At 39.5% G+C, this 16,888-nt stretch overlaps 1 protein-coding gene across 1 annotated transcript; it reads left to right on the top strand.

The window, feature by feature from the left end:
• The first annotated feature begins 13,449 nt into the window (after positions 1-13,449).
• On the top strand, positions 13,450-16,383 carry LOC122031682 (wall-associated receptor kinase 2-like). Its single transcript, XM_042590782.1, has 3 exons — positions 13,450-14,361; positions 14,478-14,642; positions 14,934-16,383. Exons 1-3 carry the CDS (start codon positions 13,458-13,460, stop codon positions 16,094-16,096), a joined length of 2,232 nt encoding a protein of 743 aa, XP_042446716.1. The 5' UTR covers positions 13,450-13,457; the 3' UTR covers positions 16,097-16,383.
• Positions 16,384-16,888: the final 505 nt, after the last annotated feature.

The raw sequence follows: 16,888 nt of genomic DNA, 5'->3' as shown, positions 1-16,888 counted from the left end.
TACTCCCTGCAATCTTTATCTCTTTTCCTATCCCAAGAAATCAAAATCCGGAGCTTTTCTTTTCCAGTCTCAACCAAAGGCGGTTTTCTTTGAGGACATGTTGTCTTCGAACAAAAGCTGGAAATCTCATTTCTTCTTCATGGAGATGTCTGATCCTGCTAGCTGGTCCACCGAGTGGCAATCTTCCTTTCCTCCTCTTCCTGATCCTAGAAAGTTTAAGGAAGATCCAATCTATGTTTCCTACCTCACCAAGTTGAACAATCAACATTTCAAAATCCATAAGTGGCTATATGAAAGTTTTCTGTATTTGTTTGGTCTAAACCCCATCTAAAAGAAACTATCCTGCTCTTTTGGTAAGTCTTAATAATTGAAGCCTTGCGTTATTGCTAATTGAGATATTTTTAATTTTATGCAATGGATGATATTTGGAAATCCTTGGTCGAAGCAATTGACCTATCCACTGAAAAGCTCTGCCTCAAGGGGCAGGAACTGTTAGTTGAACGGGGTCTACCCTTGGATGCCCCTTTTGGTGGGGCCTCGGACAGTCATGCAACTGAGTCTAATGTGGTTGTTGCCTCTGGAGAAGTGCCTTCCGATCTTGTAACAATACCCGAGGACTCTCCTGCAGGAAAGGAAACTTCTTCAAAGTGGAAACGCAAAGGGCGCAAGATTATCCTTGCCTCTGCTCCTAAAAGATGAGCATCTTCCATGGACTCGCCCTCTGTGCTTGTACCTTCATCTCCAACAGTGTTCATCTAGGAGGAAGCACAATCTTCTAAACAAACTTTATCCGCTCGTCCTTCTAACAATACCTCCAAGGATCCAGTCCAACACAGGAGGCCCTCTCTCAACTAGGTAGTTTCTCATAGCCCGCATTTTTTGTATCTCCTTGTGCAAAAACCACTAGTACTACATTGAGTCGACCTTATCAATCGCCGATCACTTTTACTCTACCATCAGCCTAGGATGCAGTTATTTCACCAGCCACCTCTTCATCTCTAAGCCTCAGATTCAGGAGAAGATTTTTACAGACGATGCCAAATTTGATTCTGTCTGAAAGCTAAAGAGACGACATGCTAGCGATAATGGTTGAATGGTTGACTGGAGGAGGACTTGATACTTCTCGGCAAAGCTTCCTTGCGATCCTGTACACACACCGACAATCCAATAGAGAGTTAGTGATCAAAAACCAGGGAAGGGGATCCCTAGCAAGACCCTCCGATGCTCAAGTTAGCACAGTCTTGGATGGAACAATCAAGAACAAAGAAGTGCTTGCATGAGAATAAAGCTCAAATGATGTAAATTGAGTATCTTGCCAACAGAGATGACCACCCATTTTTATACCACCTCTCATAACCTTCGTGATCATGAGATAGCATCGTTTATAGGAATTTGTTAGTTTGTTCTGTAATGAGTATTCGAGGAATCTTTTATCTACCCACAGATGTACCTCTTTTGTCGTTTTTAGCTTAGCCTTTGATGAAGCCATTACAAGAGTATATTGTCATAAATGGTTGTCCAATAGGAAACAAGATAGCTTCCAAAGGAGATTCCAAAGGAATATTCCTTGATAACTCTAATAGGTTGTTAAAATATTATCTGCTGCTTGTCTGTTGAATATATCTCGGCCTACTAATAAGGCTGACCATCCTTATGCTTATCCTTGCATTGAGCTGCTCTATTATGTATTAAATGTTGTCATAAATCTGGTCAGAGATTCATATGATATGTTAAGCATGCTAGAAATCAACCTAAGTAACCCTCTGATAAACTGTGTGCACTAAAGATCCATTTAAGAATAAGTATGCAACTAAGTTTCTTAATTCAGGTCGGCGTTATGACCAACTATACATGAAGAGCTTTATGAAGGTAACCTCCTTGCATCTGACTGACCTTTTATCCATTCAGACATATACAGAAAGATTTGGGTCGGATGTATATGGAGAGATCTATGATGTTGTCTGCTTTAGGCTCAGCCGGTCTTTCATCCAGTCGGGCACACATAGAGCTTTATGATGCTGAGGGATTTAGGCCCAGCCAATCTTTCATCCAGTCGGGCCCACATAAAGCTTTATGATGCTGAGTACTTTAGACCTGACCGGTCTTTTATCCGACCGAGTGCACTCTGCGCAAGCTAAATCCAAGCTAAGAACCTTGATACTAGGCGAAACAACTAAGTTAGACGGGGGGGGGGGGAGTACACTCCTATCCCAATTTTAATGACCACGTCACCTTAACCTTGATAGTCATGTCATCTTGACTGTGCCTACTAGATCATTTCTTGGGCCTACTTATCATAACCCATATCACCGAGTAATGGTCATTCAATACCCATGGATTAATGATAGTTGGCGACCATCAATGGTAGACTATTACTATCCAGAAGGTTACGAAATCACCATTAACCATGGTTAATGCTTCCGTTACTTTCTTGAGCAGAAAATAAAAAGAATCTAGGTGGTAAAATATTAGTTGTTCCATTTAAGGCAAATTTTACCCCGACCGGTCCAGCATTCGGCACACACAGGTCGTACTCACACATGAGTCAACATAGTTCAATGCAATCGGAGCCCTGGATTTACACTCCTCCTGCACCCATGCATGAGAGAAATCCTCTCCCTATGCATTTGTTCATATCATCAATGCATGTGAATCAATATAAACTAACTAATATGTCTTGAAACTCCCAATGTGGAACTAAAGTCTCATTCACAATGGAACTTTTTTTCTCTTCCACCTCTTTTTCATTCATATATATCCAACAATCCCCCATATGAATGGAGATAGGGTATGTGATAGTTGTTGGTGCAATCGAACTGCAAAGTTTTAATATCCGACAAATATGTTTAATAGAGCTTGATCAAGGGAAGTTCTAGTCATGGCTAAGCAAGGGTGAGAAGTTAACTGAATGACTAGTCCTAACTACAGTTAGGCAAGGGAAGTCCTAGTTACAGCTAAGCAAAGGAAATCTTAGTAGATCGTGGAAGCCACGTAGAAGGATTTGATAGGTTTGGAGGGCCCAATATTGAATCCCTGGTGAAATGATACAATGCTGAGTCTTAGTGAGTGAAGCCAGGTGGAGAAAATCATAGAGTGAGGTAACTCTAGGTTCTGGTCAGTGAAGCCAGATGGAGAAAATCCTAGGGGGAGGTAACATTAGGCAACGGAAAGTTTTGGAGGAGTGAACTCCAACAAAGATAGCGCGGTCAACCAGACCAGCAAATCTTGGTAAATCTAAGTTTAATTTTATTATAGTGTTCTGTATTACTATTTTTTCTATTGGCTAATGTAGTATTGCAGGAAAAAGTCTTAGTAGATCAAGGATCAGATACTTAGTAGAGAAAGTCCAAACAGGTCTAGAGGACCATATTTGGCAGGTAGGTTGAGGTAAACAAATAGAGAAGAGCGACAATGAGGTCATGTTCCGGAAAGGAACAAACCCTAGGTCACTGATCCAACTGAAGAAACTTGGAAGATTTTCAAGTTAAGATCAAGACAGTATTACTGTCAAATACTACTCATGCATCATATAACTATGCTAAGCTTTGTTTTCCAAGGATATATTATTTAACTCTATTTTATGGGAACCGGCCTGATCAGTCGACCGAACCAGGGGATCGATCGACCAAACCAGATCGACTCAGACCAGAGCAGAACAAAGCAGAGATCGATCAAAGCATGATTGGTCGACTGAACCAGCAAATCGATCCATCGAACCTTAATGATGTCGCATTAAGCACAGATTAGATCAAGCCGAATCAAAGAAGGAAGCTAGGATGATCAGTCCACCGAACCCAGGGATCGGTCGACCAAATGATCACGACATTAATGAAGCCTTAATGGCGTATCTTAGCGAATAGGGAAACTACACTGTTCGGTCGATCGAACAAGGTGATCAGTCGACTGAACCATTAAAGCTCATAAATACACGAAGATCGGATCTCAGCGAAGAAGGAAAGTATAGGGTTCAGTTGACCGATAGGAGAATCAGTTGACTAAACAGATCAGTCAACCAAAGGGTTTATCAATCGATCAAACCATGCTTGTATAAAGGGAGCTCGAGGTCCAAGAAAATAATGAAGTTTTCTATTCATCTCTGTGCAAAGTCTTTGTTCGTGCTACTACTCTACTACTTATCATCAAGTAAGTTGCTGCTTCGACAAAGTACCGATGATCTTCATTATTATCCTTTTCGGTATACTTTCATTTAGCTTGCACTGTACTTGATTTCAAATAAGATAGTAGGTTGTTACTGTCTTATACTTTGCATCTGTATGAATTACTTCTTTCCGAAGTATTTCAAAAATAAGAGTTATAGTGAATTTTCCAACGGTGTGATCAAGGATCACGGATCTTGGAGTAGGAGTCGACATAGGCTATGAACCAAGTAACCACCTGAATCACTTGTCTTTCTTTTGTTATTCTATTTTTTGCTGCTTATTCTGATTGGTTTTACGATACAAGAAAAGAAAAAGTTTCAAGGAGTGATATTCACCCCCCTATTGCTCTCTATCAATCCTTCAATAGCATTCAACAGTTGACAGACAGGTTTTACTCTTTGAACTTTCCCTTATGAAGATCTATTTGCTTACTGGTTGATAGTAGACATGATGTGCTTGAATTGTTTTGCCGTCTGTGTAAGCATTGACATATCTCACCCAAGACTCTTCCTGATACAACTTAATTCTCATGAGTGTGTTCATTCTTGGCCATGAACATGCTTGGTTCGGTGAGAAGCTATAAGAATTGTGCCTCCAATTTTCTTTGAAGTGACCCCACTTCTTTATCACATTGGTGATCCCTCGAGAGTAACCATATACTCTTCTTTGATCACTAAAAGTCCATCAGCTTACCCTGGTCCGGTCACTATTTTATTGGGTTATCCCCCATAGTGTGTCTAGTCAATGTAAATTGGTTATCCCTTTAAACTTAATTCTTGGGATCTCCAGTCAGCATAAGTTGGGTGTCCTCTGCACTGATCATTAACAACGACATTAAACTCATTCCTCATGATGAGCTTGCAACTAACTCTTGATTTAAACCTTTGATTAGCGGATTCTCTAGGTTATCCTTTGACTTCACAAAGATACAGTAATAACTCCCATTGAGAATAGTTATCTAACAGTATTATATCTATAACGTATATGTCTAGACTGACCATTATACAGATGGCTTTGTGCTCGACCAATTGCTGATTGGCTATCGCAATGTATACAAATTGTCTCCACAAGTTTCGACCATCTAATAATATCTTCTAAGAATTGTCGTAGTCATTCAGCCTCTTCACCATATTTGTCAAGACCCACAAACTTAAATTCCATCGTGGATCTAATTATTACCGTTTGCTTAGAAGATTTCTAAGAAATGAGTGCACTATCTAGAGTAAATACATATCCACTTGTAAACTTAAAGTCTTTTATGTCAGATATCCAACTCGTAGCTATGTACCCTTCGATCAGAGCAGGATATCTCGTATAGTGTAGTTCATATTCACGAGTATACAAAAACCTCAATACTCTTATTATTTCTTTCTAGTACTCAACACCGGGATTACTTATGTATCTACTCAGTTTACTTACTAGTAGGCCAAGTCTGATCGTGTGCAACTCATCAAGTACTTCAAACTTTCAATCACTCGAGAGTACTCTATCTGAGAGTTACTTTCACCTCAATTTTTCGATAGATGTTGACTTGTATCTATCGGCGTTCGTGCCAACGCAGTATTACCCTTGGTGAATTTCTTAAGAATCTTGTCCATGTAATGGGACTGATTAAAAATAAGTCCTTCTATTGTTCTAAAAATTTTAATTCCTAGAATCACATTAGCTAGGCCAATGTTTTTCATGTCAAATCTTGAGTTCAATATATATTTAGTGAATTTGATTATCTTATCATTACTCTCAATGATAAATATGTCATCTACATATGACACAAGATGATGTAGTCATTTTCTATGACTTTTATGTAAACACATTTATTACATTCATTAATCTTGAATCCATATTCCTTCATGGCATTATCAAATTTCTCATGTCACTGCTTTGGTACTTGTTTCAAGCCATATAATGACTTCACCAATCTACAAACCTTATTTTTCTATCCTATTACAGAAAACTCAAATTTCTTCATGTAGATTTTCTCTTCTAAATCTCTGTTTAGAAAGGTTGTCTTTATATCCATCTAATGTATTTCAAGATTCCATAGAGCGGCTATAGTCAATAATACTCTAATGGAAGTTATTCTTGGCACAGGAGAATACGTATCAAAGTAATCAATGCCTGCTTATTGTCGGTATCCTTTGATTACCAATCTAGCCTTATATTTATCAATTGTGCTATTTGATTTCACTTTCTTCTTGAAAATCTACTTGCAACCTAGTGGTTTACTTCCAGGAGGAAGATCCATAAGTTCCGAAGTGTGATTTTGTAAGATAGATTCTATCTGAAAAGCAATTACCTCTCTCTAGTGAGATCCATCAAAAGAGCTTACTGCTTTTGAGTAACTTCGGGGCTCACTTTCCAATATGAAAGTGATAAAATACGATCCATAGGATTCTTTTACCCAAGCTCTTTTGCTTCATCTAAACTCAACCTTGACCGGTTCCTCATCATTATCTTCATCTTGTGTTTTATATGCTCGTTTTGATAAGCTAGCTTCCTCTCAGGTCTTATATGGAAATATATGCTCGAAGAATGAATCATTTCTTGATTCTATTATCGAGTTTTTGTGTATATCCAGTATTTGTGACTCATACACAAAAAACTGATATGCATTGTTATTATGTGCATATATAATAAATATGCAATCAACAGTCTTTGGTCTCATCTTAATCCTTTTTAGATCAGGCACCAACACTTTGGTAAGACACCCCCACATTAGTAAATATTTGTAGAATGGTTGTCTTCCAATCCATAACTCATAAGAGCTCTTATCTATTTAATTAGCTGTTAACACAACTTTACACCATACGAACTCTAGTAGTTCAGAGTTTAATAGAAGAGTGTTCATCATCTCCTTTAGAGTATGGTTCTTTCGCTTAGCAATACCATTTTGCTGAGGTATATAAAGAGCTGTTGTTTCATGTATGATCATATGTTCAGCATACAACTTAACAAACGGTGATACATATTCACCACCTCGGTCACTTTGAACTACCTTAATTTTTCTATTAACCTGAGTTTCAACCTCATTCTTATAGAGAGTAAATTTCTCTATAGTTTCATCCTTACTTTTGAGAAGATACACATAACAGTATTTTGTGTTATCATCTACAAAAGTGATGAATTATTTATTCCTACCACGTGTTGGTGTACCTTTGAGGTCATACATATCGGTGTGAATTAGCCCGAGTGGTTCGTTTCTTCTTGCAACATATTGAAAGGATGACCTTGTCATTTTCGCTTCAACACAAATCTCACACTTGTGTTTTGGGTCAAGATGGAATATAGGTATGCTTTACATGTTTATCAATCTATACAGCATATCGTAATTAACATGTCCTAGTCTATGATGCCACAAACATGAAGGCTCAAACATATAAGTGGAAGAACTTTCATCTTTATTTATCTTAGGCCTAATAGTCATTATATTGAGCTTGAACAACCCATCAGATACATAGCCCCTTCTTACAAATATTCCATTTTTGGAGAGTACAACTCTGTCTAATTCAAAAATAATGAGAAAGTCATGCTTACTTAACAATGATCCGGACACTAGATTCTCCGAATCTCTAAAACATACAACACATTATTCACAGGATCATTTTCAGCACCACTTTTCCTTAGCTCATAATATTCAAGGTTGCTGAGTTCTCCATGAACAGCTTGTCTCCATTGACTTTTTAAAGTTGTGGAGCAACTCCTTATTGCAGCAGACATGTCTGGTGGCTCTAATATTGATCCATTATTGTTTCGGGTTTGAACCGATCAGGTTTAGATCTAAGACCACTGCGTAGAGATTGTCCATTTCTGGTCTCTCGTTTAGGTTGGCCTCCTACTTTGTCTTTGGCTTTTTACATTCCGAAGATTTATGACCAGCTCGACTACAGTTGAAGCACTTTCTAGAGAATTTCTTTTTGTTGATGCCTCCTCTGGGTCCCATCTTAGAAGACTTGGGGTTCTTCCGTTTCGAGTTTTGACCGTGCTGAACCATGTTGGCTTTCACAATAGCCCGAGAGAATAACTTTCTCTCTGAACTCTTGTTATCTTCTTCGATGTGAAGACTAACAATGAGTTCCTCTACATTCATCTTCTTCTGCTGATACTTCAGGTAGTTCTTAAAGTCTTTTCAGTCAGGAGGCAGATTCTTAATGATAGCAGCCACCTGGAAGGTTTTTACTCATAACCATCCCTTCTGAGTATATCTCGTGTAAGATCATCTGAAGCTCTTCGACTTGGTTGATCACCATCTTGGAGTCAACCATCTTATAGTCTAGGAATGGGCCCACAATGAACTTCTTGACCCCTACATCCTCCATCTTATACTTCTTGTCCAGGGACTCTCACAGCTCCTTAGTTGTTCTCTTCATGATATATACAACATATAACGAGTCGGCAAGGAAGTTCAAGATGTAGTTTCGGCAAATGAACTCAAAGTGAGTTCATGCCTCCACTGCACTGATGGTCTATGCATTAGCATCCTCAGCACGTTTCGAAGGGTCCTCGATCAAGAACTAAGTCAGATTGAGCGTGGTCAAGTAGAAGAGCATCTTCTGCTGTCATCTCTTGAAGTTCAGTCTACTGAACTTCTTTGGCCTTTTCCAATAATTGATTAGTACAGTTCCAATCAGGACGGAGGAGGCCTTCATGTGTTGAGTCCTTGCACCTCAACACTTTGTTCTGTGGCCATCTCAACAGAATCGGATTCTGTTCCAAGATTTTTGGACAATTTGCCAGAGATTTTAGGGAAATTAGTCGAATTTAAATACATAAAATTAAATTCAACTTATCTATCGAGATGACCTGAGCAGATAATCTCAAATTGTTAGTAGGGGTTGGTTTCTACCAAGTATTGATTACAGGGTGGCTGAGCAAGCAAAGCAACCGATCAGGCGGTCGAGTGGCAATGCAGTAAAATCAAGAGCTGGTAGGTCAGCTAAGTGAGCTTATTCGCCGAGTGGGAAAACCGTCCAAGTGGGTAGAGCAGTAGATTAGGTCGAGCAAGTGAGTATCCGACCGAGCATAGTAGAGTAGCTGTGAGTAGTGTGGTCGAACAGTAGATTAGTCTGAGTTACCAATCGGGCAGAGTAGTCGCGAGTAGTACAGTCGAGCAACAGATCAGTCTAAGTGATCGATCGGGCAGAGTAGCCTTACAGTAAAAAGTAGGGCAGCCCGAGTGACATAGTAGCCTGAGCAGAGGTAGAACAGCCGAGCGGGTGAGTGGACCGAGGCCTACGATGGTTGCAATTTCCTTGAAACAAATTCTCTCAACCTTCGACTGTGCTTTGAGGTTTTCTAGGGTCATTTGATTCCTAGAGGATAGGACAATTAACTGTGATGCACACAAAGGAGGAGAAGGGGGAATATAGGTGGAGAGCTTCAGTTTTCTGTGTGTGTTCCTTTGCTCAAGATCATGGTCTCCCTTTATATAGGAGACCCATCCCTCAACTTCAGCTTTCTGTGTGTGTTCCTTTACTCAAGACTATGGTCTCCCTTTATTCAGAAGGTTACAAAATTGCTATTAACCTTGGTTAACCCTGACCGGTCCGGCAAAAATCGCTATTAACCTTAGATAACCCTGACCAGAGGAGGAGAAGGGGGAACATAGGTGGAGAGCTTCAGTTTTCTATGTGTGTTCCTTTGCTCAAGACCATGATCTCCCTTTATTAGGAAGGTTACAAAATCTCTATTAACCTTGGTTAACCCTGACCGGTCCGGTATTCAGCGCGCGTAGGTTATGCTCGCACACAAGTCAACATGGTTCAGTGTAATTCGAGTCTTGGATTTGCACCTTCCTTCGCACCCACTCATGAGAGAGAGTATCTTCTCATCCATTTGTTCACATTATCAATGCATGTGAATCAATATAAACTAATTAATATATCTTGAAACTCCCAATGTGAGACTAAAGTCTCATTTATAATGAAACTTCTTTCTTCTTCCACCTCTTCTTTATTCACTTATATCCATAAAGAGGCACTTGAGATGAAAATGTACTTTGCTTCTTGTAGAAATAAAAGAGACATTTGAAATTAGTTTGTAATTTGATTCTTGAATTTGGTTTAATCTAACAACATGCAATTATTGGAAGAGATGAGAAGACAAAGTCATGCCTTTAGGATCTTTATAAAAGAAGAATTAGAGAGTTCAACAAATAGATTTGAACAGCATTCTTGGGCAAGTCGGATATGGAACTATTTGCAAAGAAGATATGGGAGACGATCAATTTGATTGCCATATTAAAGCCAGAGTTATTTATGAGAGATAAAAGAAAAGAAAGAATTTGGAAAAGAAATGCATATTCTTTCCCAAGTTAACCATAGGCACGTAGTCAAGCTCTTGGATTGTTGTTTAAAAGTAGAATTAATTCTCATGTTGTCCTTAATGGTAATTGATACAGTGTATAATGGTAGGGCCCGATTATTGGGAGTCAAGAAAACATGACAGTCAGAAGTCAAGGGGATGTGACAGTCAACAACCAAGGAGACGTGGCAGTCATAAGTCAAGGGGATGTGATAATCAACAGTCAAGTAGACGTGACAGTCAGAAGTCAAGAGAATATGACAGTTAACAGTCAGGAAGACGTGACAGTCAACAGTTAAGGAAAGAAGAGGTAGGATCGTCGCGTGTCGTCAGACGTAGGATGCCGCTCGGTCGGGCACTTACAAATCAGGATCCTAGATCTGAATCAGGATGTGCAATCGGGGTGATGCCTGACCTGCTCCGACTGATTGGGTTTTCACAGCTTGATCATACCCAGGCCTGGTTCTCTCAGTAGACCAACTCCCGATCAACTTTAGAGCGATCTCACCACAGCTCTCCCTGCCCATCAAGACTTAGGCTAGGTGTTATACCTACCAGATCATCTCGAGCTACCCTAGTCATGCCCGGGTATGACAGAAGGTGCTACACGACAACAAAGTCAGGGAATCGTAACTGCCTGTAGGGAATAACTACTGTATGTCAGGGAATATTCCAATGGTCTGCAATCATCTGTGAATGAAACATTCTTCCAGTCCACAAGAGGGTGTCACATGTCCTCCATCACCAGACATGTCCTGACACCCGATATTCCCTGATATCAGTCAGGCTCTAGAGGTACGCACTGTCATATAAAAAGGGAGGTCCTCTCAATTACGTAGGTACGCTTCTCTCGTACATTCGCACTTGTCTTATACTTTTCTTTCTCCTTCGTACATTATTGTTCTGGGAAAAAAGCATCTGACTTGAGCGTCGGAGGGCCTACTCTGGAGACTTTTTCCTGGGTTTCTAGCTTCTAACGTTCCGTGTGCTTGTCTGAGTGCGTGCAGATCTCAAGTACTACCGGTACAGTCATCGTCGTCCATCAGCACCACGTGGAGGTCTATTCTTGTAAGCGCATACGAGAAGGGTGTCCTAGTCGCCTCTTCGTTAACACTAGTGATAGCTCATCCGGTCTTCATCTAATTCAGATTTCGGACAAGATCAGTAACTTATTTGATTTAATCCGTAGTACAAACATAGATAAAGTCCATTTGGATGTGCGTTTACTTAAATGATGTTGATGATTCTCTTGTTTATTTACACTCTTTGGCTTCTCCTCAAATTTTTAAGAACATCTTCAATAGTTAAAATTTTAAATGTGGGTTTTACATGATTCCAATATATCACAATAATATGAAAACTTATTAAAATATATCCAATGGTCAAAGCTCTAAATAAGTTTTTGTATGATCTCATTCATACTATGAGTTGCATGTCTTCGTGCATATTATATCAAATTTGAGATAAAAAAAATAAATTTATGTTTTTACTACTGTTTTTAAACTACGAATCTCAAACCATATCTCTATAATAATTTTTAAATTTTATAAATCTCTCATAAATCTTACATTAAATATCCTAGCCTTTCAAGGAGATATGAAGCCTGCTTGCATAAAATTACAATGCAAAAGTTTCTGATTTCAGGGCTTCAACGCTAATTTCCAAGGATGAAGACGACTTGGCTACTTTGATAAAGTTCAATGCTGTTACTACAAAATGGTAGGGAGATCTTGCATATCCTGTTCCATCATATGCTCATCAAATATTTAGTGGTAGCTCTAATTATTCTTGATAATTGAATACGTATGATAAAGATGTATGTAGTTGGTACCTAACTATAGATATATATCAACTTTACAATATTTTTTTTTTTTTCAAAAGGTACTTTCTGCCGCAATGTCACAACAATTAAGGTGCAATGGAACAGAGTCAATCTAACTGCACAAGTATAAAGAGTAAGAAGATAAGAAGTAGCAATGTGGTGAGATCAGCTTGTTGTGTTCAAAAACCAAAAAGGACGAGCATTGTGATAAAGTTGATTGGCTGATCAATCACTACAGTATTTATGTTATTTATATTTGATATAGTAAATAAGTACTTAGAGAGCATATTAAGCATAACTATATATATGGATTAATTAGATATCCACAAATGCTCTATTACATAGCGATTTAAATGGTTTCTGTAATTTCTTAAACCATGTATTAGAAGGATGACTAATTGTTGAATTGTCTTGACTTGACTACATCTCACATCAGTCTAAGCCATCTTTAACCCAAAGAATTCAGTGCAATTTCTGAAACCACATATTAAAAGGATGATTTGACTTACTGATTTTTTTTGTATGTGTGTCTAGTTTAGTAGATCGCCGGTTGGAGCCGAGGCTACATGTGATCGAAGTATGTGAATGGCTAGGATCTTGTTGTGTGTTTGGAATGACAATGATTTATGAGAGTATTTATGGGGGTAAAAGGTGAATATGTTCGTCTCTAGTGTTTCCGTCAATTCATCTCAGGATCAACACGAAGGAAGTAAATCACGAACGGTTACTAGTCTTTGAAATAATGACTAGCACATAAGAGAGTCATTTATCTCGACTTTACTGAGATTCGAACTCCAGATCTCATGATGATAACACTTCATATGCTAACCACTAGACTGTCCGAGAAGATAAGTATTTGTCTATATATTGTGGCAAAAAAGACGAATAGCTCGTCCCCAGCACCCCCATCAATCCATCCCAGGGTCAACACAGAGGAGGTAAATCAAGAGCGGCTACTAGTCTTTGGAATAGTGACTAGCACATAAAGGAGATATTTACCTCGATTTTACTGAGATTCGAACCTCAGACTTTATTATGGTAACATTTCATGCACTAACCACTAGACTCATCCAAAAGGATAAGTATTTGTCTATATATGCGTGGAGTTTAGTGACCATGTTATATATATAATGAGGATGGTATTGGCTTATTGATCAACTAATTAAGCAGAAGCTATGCATTCAGCTGCTGCAGCACTCGCCATGTCTCTGCTCCTCTCCCTACTGTTGCTTCTGCAGCTACCTGCAGTTGCATCTGCTGTGCCTGTCAGCAGATGCCCGACAAGATGCGGCGACGTGGAGATCCCTTACCCCTTCGGCATCGGCGCTAACTGTTCCATAGGAGGAGGTTTCAATCTAACCTGCAACACCATGGAAAGTGGCCTCAAGAAGCCATTCTATGGTCATCTTGAGGTCCTCAGGATTTCGTTGACGATGGGCTACGTGCGCATGCTCAACCGCATAATCTCGCAGTGTAACGAGCCTTTACAAAGGGCCCCTAAAATGGGTCGAGGAGCCTTGAATGTTGGAAGGGATGATGGCCCATATAGGTTCTCAGATCTCCGCAACAAGTTCACTGTCATCGGCTGTGATACCCTTGCCTACATCCAAGACAACCATGGGAACAATAGCTACGCCAGTGGCTGTGCGGCCATCTGCCGGGATGAATGGAGCATCGGCGCCGATGGCTCCTGCTCCGGACTCGGTTGCTGCCAGACTTCCATACCCAAGAATCTCACACAGTATACTGTCAAGTTTGAAAGCCGTTCCGACAACTCGGATACTTGGAGATTTAGCAATTGCAGCTACGCCGTCTTGTTGGAGGCCGAGTGGTTCCGGTTTCAGACGTCTTACATCACCACGAACCAATTCATGCAAATTAACGACGGCTGGGTGCCGGTGGTTATGGACTGGGCCATCGGCAGCGAGACGTGCGAGGTAGCTAAGCGCAACCTAACCAGCTCTTATGTCTGCGTCAGTGCTCACAGCGACTGTGTCGACTCCTCCAATGGTCCTGGTTATCTCTGCAACTGTTCCGAGGGATACCAAGGCAATCCTTACGTCTCCGACGGATGCCAAGGTATATCTGTCGTCGTCTATACCAATCGATTTAAGTAATTATTCTAGCTAGCTAGCTGCTTTCAATTACTGCGATGATGCTTAACGCTGTAGTTTGTGCACTTGAATATATTTTAGACGTCGACGAATGCAATCTGCAACCAAATCCATGCCCAAATGGCATCTGCCATAACCTGCCAGGTAATTATAGTTGTGACTGCCCCGAAGGCAAGCACGGTGACGCTTACAATGGAACATGCACCCCAAATCAGAAGCTTTCCTTGGCGGTGAAAGCGGCTATAGGTGAGGTTCTTTCCCTGCAGAATGGTTCTTTCTCTCTTTCCAAGTACCTGACGTATCAATCGATCCTTCAGCAATTTCTGTTCGGTTGCTTTTTCATCTCTAGATCACAAAATAGCACATAGAACATGAATCACTCGAGTGCAATTTCTGTTACTTTTCCATCCAACTAAAACACCAAATACAAAACAAAAGGTTAATTATCTGAGAAAGAATAATAAATTACTGCATCTTAATTTTCATTGGTTTATTTAGTTTGGATGCTCACGTTATGTGATGTTGATGGGTACACAGGCACCTCCATCAGCTTGACTTTCTTACTAGTATTTGGCATGTGCATCTGTATGATTTATCAGAGAAGAAAACTTGTCCAGTCCAGGAAAAGATATTTCAGTGAACATGGGGGCATGCAATTACTAGAAGAGATGAGAAAATTAAGTCTTGCATTTAGGATCTTTTCAAAAGAAGAATTAGAGAAGGCGATAAATAGAGTTGATAAGAACAACAGAATTCTTGGGCAAGGCAGATATGGAATTGTTTACAAAGGAGATATAGGAGACAATCAGTTTGTTGCCATAAAGCAGCCAAAGGTTATAAATGAGAGACAAAAGAAAGAATTTGGAAAGGAAATGCTTATTCTTTCCCAAGTAAATCATAAGAACATAGTCAAGCTCTTGGGCTGTTGTTTGGAAGTGGAGGTTCCCATGTTGGTCTACGAGTTTGTCCCTAATGGTAACTTGTTTGAACTAATCCACAGCAGAAACATAGATAACCTCCCTTTAGCTGTGCGTTTAAACATTGCTCGTGATTCTGCTGATGCTCTTGCTTATTTACACTATTCGGCTTCGCCTCCAATCATTCATGGAGACGTGAAGTCTGCCAACATCCTCCTACATGAAAATTTCACTGCCAAAGTTTCTGATTTCGGAGCTTCAAGGCTAAATCCCAAGGATGAAGACCAGTTTGCTACTTTGGTTCAAGGGACCTGCGGTTACTTAGACCCCGAGTACCTTCAAACATGCAAATTAACTGAAAAAAGTGATGTTTATAGCTTTGGTGTAGTGCTATTAGAAATACTGACACGTAAGAAGGCAATTTTTTTTGAAGAAAATGGAGAAGAAACGAGCCTTGCATCAAGCTTCATTTCGGCCAGGAAAGAGGATCGACTTGAGGAACTCTTGGATAATCAAGTGACGAGTGAAGGAGATGCAGAGCTGATTGAAAGGATTGGTGAACTGGCAGTGCAGTGCTTGAGTGTAAGGGGAGAAGAGAGACCTACTATGAGGGATGTGGCCGACCAGCTAAACAACATGAGAAAGTTCCATCCTGTTCCATGGACACCACCAAATGCTGAGGACATTGAGAGTTTCTTTCCTGTTCCATCAGATACTCAAACGTCTACCGGTAACACTAGTCATATTCAAGAGGTTGCGTTGCTCATTGAATGTGCAAGGTAAAGAAACGGTCCCTAAAGTTGTCATCTCAAGTGTTCCTCCCAAGTTGGACTATCGTTCTTGCAATTAAGTCTTCTAGTGAGTGTTATGCTTGTTTACTAATTATTCAGCAGTAAGAGAAAGAAGTGTCTGCTATGGTTCAAATCCAAGAATTTTCTCAGCTCCAAAAGTTTTCAGATTTTAGAATCATTTGAAAGCGATTTTATATCGAATAAGAAATAGAATTAAAACAAAATGAATAAATTTGAATAATCCAACCCAAGTCATGCCCGACTTGGGTTGTATCAGACTAGGCATGCTCAGTGGCACCACTAATGTGTTTTAATTTGCTTGTCACAAGAATTAGGACTTCCTTAGTTCGAAGATGGCGACTCATTGAAACTATTACTAAGAGGAACATGAATATTCTCATAGTAACATTAATTCTTTAAAAAAAGAAAAAAAATATAATAAAAGATCAAAGTACAACACAAAAGGTTAATGACTTGATATGCAACACTAATCTAATCTATTCAAGAAATTTGTAGGAAAAGTAATTATTTTTTTCTTCATTGCGTTCAAAGTGACCATGCTTGGAATTGATCATATACAAGTGTTTTAGTCGGAGTTGTTATGGAGTGGTTAGAAGCCAATTCTTAGAGAAGTTATATAATTTCTATTATAAGATTAGTCCATTGACATAATCAAAGCAATAGTGTACTAATTAACTTTTGTTCATAGCAAATCTTGAAAGAAATAAGGGTAAAATAGGATAGGACGATCAATGCAAAGGCTATTAATCATGAAGATAAATTT

The sequence above is a fragment of the Zingiber officinale genome, chromosome 11A (assembly GCF_018446385.1).
Source record: "Zingiber officinale cultivar Zhangliang chromosome 11A, Zo_v1.1, whole genome shotgun sequence".
Lineage (NCBI taxonomy): Eukaryota > Viridiplantae > Streptophyta > Magnoliopsida > Zingiberales > Zingiberaceae > Zingiber > Zingiber officinale.
This window is presented reverse-complemented; position numbering and strand designations above follow the sequence as displayed.

Excerpts from the sequence above, each read along its gene's own strand:
- LOC122031682 (XM_042590782.1), top strand. The coding sequence starts at position 13,458 with ATGCATTCAGCTGCTGCAGCACTCGCCATGTCTCTGCTCCTCTCCCTA. Across the intron at positions 14,362-14,477 it reads CGTCTCCGACGGATGCCAAG|ACGTCGACGAATGCAATCTG; the intron begins GTATATCTGTCG and ends AATATATTTTAG. Across the intron at positions 14,643-14,933 it reads GGCGGTGAAAGCGGCTATAG|GCACCTCCATCAGCTTGACT; the intron begins GTGAGGTTCTTT and ends ATGGGTACACAG.